Raw genomic sequence first — 4,459 nt, 5'->3', positions numbered from 1 at the left:
ACCCAGTAAGTGTTGAATTTTAATCACAAAAAATCTTGATACGTAAGCCACCCACTTATAAGTTATATTTTTATTTGTCACTTTTCTAATGTGAGATATTTTCTCTCCAACATAATCCAATAATGTGAATTGGAATTCATAGCTTGCACGATCTAAAAAATAGTAGTAATAAATCTTTTACAACTACTTTGAAAAAAAAAAATTGCAAAATTGGAGCAATTTATTTCTTGCTAGGCTTATTACACACGGACACTTTCACAAGAGGAAATTGAAGAAAAGAATTACATCACCTAACAGGCTAATAATCAAAAGAAAAGAAAACAAAAGAACTTATTGATCATCATGTACTCTAACATTGAGTCTTCTTAGCCAAATAGAATGTAGGATCATATGGAAAACATCAAATCGTTTAGGAGGAGAATTGACCTCAAAATGTCTCCTGACTTGTATCACTCTCCTTTGCATTCTTAGATATTGTCTCGTAGATATGCTCGTCAATATGTTCTTCAAGTTAGGAATATCACTCACTGAAACCTCAATGGAGAAAGACTTCCAATTCAGAACATCACCGAAAGGTGGCACATAATGATCTGAAATTAGGACAGGAACACACCCTGTGTATATTGCCTCAACCACCCTTGGGCTTGCAACTTCGTACCCGCTTGGGCAAAGACAGAACTTACTCTTTCTCATCATGTCATAATAGTTGACACCCTTTGGAAGGTACTGATGCACCCTCAATTCCTCATCTTTGTTTTCCCAATGCTCTAGCAATATAGGCCTAATAGGACCGTGAACTCCTCCAGCAAAGAAAGCTAATATCGAGCGTAGCCTTGGAGAAGGCCCGCCAAGGAAGCCGTGTGTGTCACCAGTTTGAAGATTGATTTCTGGAAAGGAGACATCCTTAGAGGGGTTAAACCCTTCGGAGGTATTTGCATTGCATAGACCACGGATTGAATATTTGCGCAGATAAGGATCTGAATTTGAAGTCTCTGGCCCCTAAAATTTGAATATCAAGTGATTAATCAGAATATTATTTTTATGCTACATATGTAAAGTATAATCATATTGAATACTGAACAGCAAGACCATACCCAATCATGGCAAGCAAGTGTAAAGTGATCAGCTGCAAGGCTTCTATTCCAATAGGGATATTTGGTGGAGATAATATTGACATAATCCCTTACTGTCTGTCTGATGGGGCTGAAATCATGTGAGTCACGCACATATACGAACCGAACCAACATTGTCACACTGTAGGGAAGAAAATAAACATGCGCTTCCTCAGGATTTCTAGTCCGAAATTGCTTATTCACCTCAATCTCATGTATAAAATTTCCCTCCATAGAGTATATACTTTTGCAAGGGCCATTATGAAACAGTGGCGGTTCCCCTTCTTCATATACAAAGACTTTAAACCGTTTCTCCATTTCCAAGTAGCTCCTGCAAAATCATAGAGGTATCCAACATTTTTCAAATGATTTGCATTTGAATTAACTAATTGACTATTTAGTGTTTAATAATTATATGAAATACGTACTCAATTGACCTTATTTCATATTTAAATGGTTTGATCATATATGATAGTTATGATAATAATGCCTCAAACTGGATTGGTGGGTACCTGTGAAAGGCATTAGCATTCCAATACATTGGACCATTAGGAATGTAATCTGCATCATGTGTTTTATTTCCAAATCGAGCCTCTCTTATGGCCACTCGAGCTCTTTGAAGACGACCCTCTAGCCGCCCTAAACTAGTATACTCCTTTTGTCTTGTAGCAGGATTATTCATGATAGAAGCATGAGTTTCATTCATGGGGTCTTCGTCCTTTGTCCCATTAATAATCTATTAAGGAACTGATTAATGGTCAGATATACTTCTACAAATTAAAACACATCACATTATTCTCAAATAGGAATCAAATTGCGTAAACACAGGGCAAACGTTGAAAGACAAAGTTCAATAGCATGTGACCCCATTGATGTGTTTGGTACAATTTTCAATTACATATACTATGCCCGATAGCATTTAATAAGTTCAAAACTTTAAGTAGATCAGCAGGGGCAATGCAATGCAGAGTGCCGTAAAGGTATTAGGCACTTAAATTGATAAATTACTTCTAAATCACACCAATTACCAATACCAAAGGGTGATGCGAAAAGTCCAAAACGGACATATAAACTTTCACAAAAAGCAACTTATACCAGACCTAAAAACATGTCAAATGCATCGAGATATATACAATAACATTTCTTTCACCCTGAAAATATGCCCAAAATTACAAAAACTCTGAAAGCATGGGACATACCTAAAATTAGGTGCTTTATGAATTCTGATTTAAATAAATATCTTAGTGCATAAAAACAGATATTAATTAAAGACGTTACCAAAAAAAGAGAGAGTTTTCTGGACTTCTGACTGTAAAATACCAAAAGAATCAAAGAGATTGGAAAAACAAGCAACGAATAACTCAAAATTAACAATTGCATGAAGTAAATAACAAGACGAAAAAGGTCTCACCGGTTGTTGAAGTGGTGGTGGTGTCGCTTCTTCTACGGCGAGCGGCGGAGAAGCAGACCGATTCTGTACATAATCATCTGAGTGAACTTCCTCTACAGTACTACTGTGCATATCCATAACAACCACCGTCGACCTCAAGCCCAAAACGTCGTCGTGTGAAGCTCCGATCTCCGACGAGTTAGTGGTACTCGTATCCGAAGAAGGGCCGGTTAAGTAGTAGTTGGATATGAAAACCCAATTGGAGGAATTCGGACTCAACAGCGAAATCAACCCGAAAACCACAACCAATGGAACAATAAGCACCAAAATTGCTGAGTAAGACGAATAAGACCAACATGCATATGAACCAGTACTACCACCACCACCAGCACCACCGCCGCCGCCGCCCGGTTTCTTGTTACTATACGCCATCATAAACTCTCTCTCGGCACCCAGCTAGCTCCTCCTCCTCAAGCTATAAAGGAGCTTAACTTGTTGCTGAATGAAACTTCCTGCTATAAGAACAGCATCCGTTGCAGAAGCAACTTTGTTTTTTAGCTGAGCAAAAGTTGGGGGGAGAGAGAGAAGAAGAGCTTGTGGGTTTTGGGGAAGGACAACGTTTGGTAATAAATGGTTGCACCATCACGCCAAGCGTCGTCTTGCCTTAGCTTCTATTTCTGAGTTCCTCATGCAACTTTTCGAACTTCCGATTCTGCCCTCTTTCTGATTCTCACATCATTGTATTCGGATTCCTACCACCCACCGATTCTTGTAATTAAATTCCAAGCAAATTTATTCCAAACGTGGACTCCTTTATTCCACCTTTGATCTGATCATATTACATTTCGCCGCTTGGATTAATAATAATAATATAACCTACAACCAAAAAAATAAAATAAAAAGGTAAATCAAATGTAACCATCATTAATAAATGAACTCCCGAGAAATAATAAATGCTTATTGGATGTGCAAACACATGAAGTGACGTTACCAATAAAAAAAAGTTAGTCAATTATATTAATAACTGGAATTTACCCATAATTACTCTACATTCAAGATCTCTGTAGGCTGGTAGTTTTGATATTGGTTTACAATAGTATTTGCTCACAGATTGAAGGTAAAAGTTCAGCACAGAATTATTCTTATGATGAAGTTAATTAAAAAACCAAATCGACTCTAAATGAATGCGTCACTAGAGGCATTTAACGTGGCCAGAACACGTATAATAGGATGTTCACATCATTAGTTTCCACAGGGTCACGTATCCATAATATAAAGAACTCCAACAAATCAATTCTTGTAGCAATGAGAAAAATAAAATTGAATGATCATCAATTTGGAAAAGTCAAATAATATCGCCAATCCAAAAATAATGCTTCACAGAGCAATCAATCATAAATATTGAGATAGGAAGACACAAACCAGATAGGTAAGGTAAGGTGGACAAAAATATCCGATCAAGCTTTACTAAAATATCTAAAAATAGAATATTTAATGAGACGAGAGAAATCACGTACATGTTTACGATCGTAAAATGTTGAGTTCTGATAAACTATTCTGTATTTTTCCTCTCTTAATCTTTGTCCGATTTGTCTTATGTTATTGACATACAACTTGATCATATAAATTTGAAACACTCTTCCATTAAGAAGGGAACATTTATTTACGGAACAAGAAACCTTTGTTAAACTGAATTATTATGTTAAATATATACACATAAATACCATAACTGAGAAAACTTATCTACAACTTATTAAGAAAGCATAGGAATAACTTAAGAAAGTCAGAGAACCAAGTAATCTTGCATGCTTGTTAAGCAAACCAAGACAAAATTAAAGAGAACAAAGCCAAGAGAACCAAGTCATTGCCCCCCTTTAATCTTTATCAACGGTTTCTCACTTGCTTATAGCAACGGTGACCTTTCACGTACTTTTGTTGCGTTGGAGTCGTCGTTTAG

General features: G+C 36.6%; 1 protein-coding gene across 2 annotated transcripts; it reads right to left on the bottom strand.

The window, feature by feature from the left end:
- Positions 1-202: 202 nt before the first annotated feature.
- Positions 203-3,293, bottom strand: LOC133723631 (probable glycosyltransferase At5g03795). 2 transcript variants are annotated; one of them, XM_062150520.1, is made up of 4 exons: positions 2,524-3,293; positions 1,625-1,848; positions 1,095-1,443; positions 203-999 (listed from the first exon to the last, which is right to left on the bottom strand). In XM_062150520.1, exons 1-4 carry the CDS (start codon positions 2,935-2,937, stop codon positions 331-333), a joined length of 1,656 nt encoding a protein of 551 aa, XP_062006504.1. In that variant the 5' UTR covers positions 2,938-3,293; the 3' UTR covers positions 203-330. The 2 variants fall into 2 exon arrangements, with proteins under 2 accessions (XP_062006504.1, XP_062006505.1); XM_062150521.1 differs by having other exon boundaries at positions 1,625-1,882; positions 2,524-2,661.
- Between the last annotated feature and the right edge of the window lie 1,166 nt (positions 3,294-4,459).

This window comes from Rosa rugosa, chromosome 7 (genome assembly GCF_958449725.1).
Source record: "Rosa rugosa chromosome 7, drRosRugo1.1, whole genome shotgun sequence".
NCBI lineage: Eukaryota > Viridiplantae > Streptophyta > Magnoliopsida > Rosales > Rosaceae > Rosa > Rosa rugosa.
This window is presented reverse-complemented; position numbering and strand designations above follow the sequence as displayed.

Bases quoted from the DNA above. Each gene is read 5' to 3' on its own strand.
- LOC133723631 (XM_062150520.1), bottom strand. From the start codon at position 2,937: ATGATGGCGTATAGTAACAAGAAACCGGGCGGCGGCGGCGGTGGTGCT. The intron at 1,849-2,523 runs GTGAGACCTTTT...GTTCCTTAATAG, and splicing joins CACCACCACTTCAACAACCG to ATTATTAATGGGACAAAGGA. The intron at 1,444-1,624 runs GTACCCACCAAT...ATGATTTTGCAG, and splicing joins AATGCTAATGCCTTTCACAG to GAGCTACTTGGAAATGGAGA.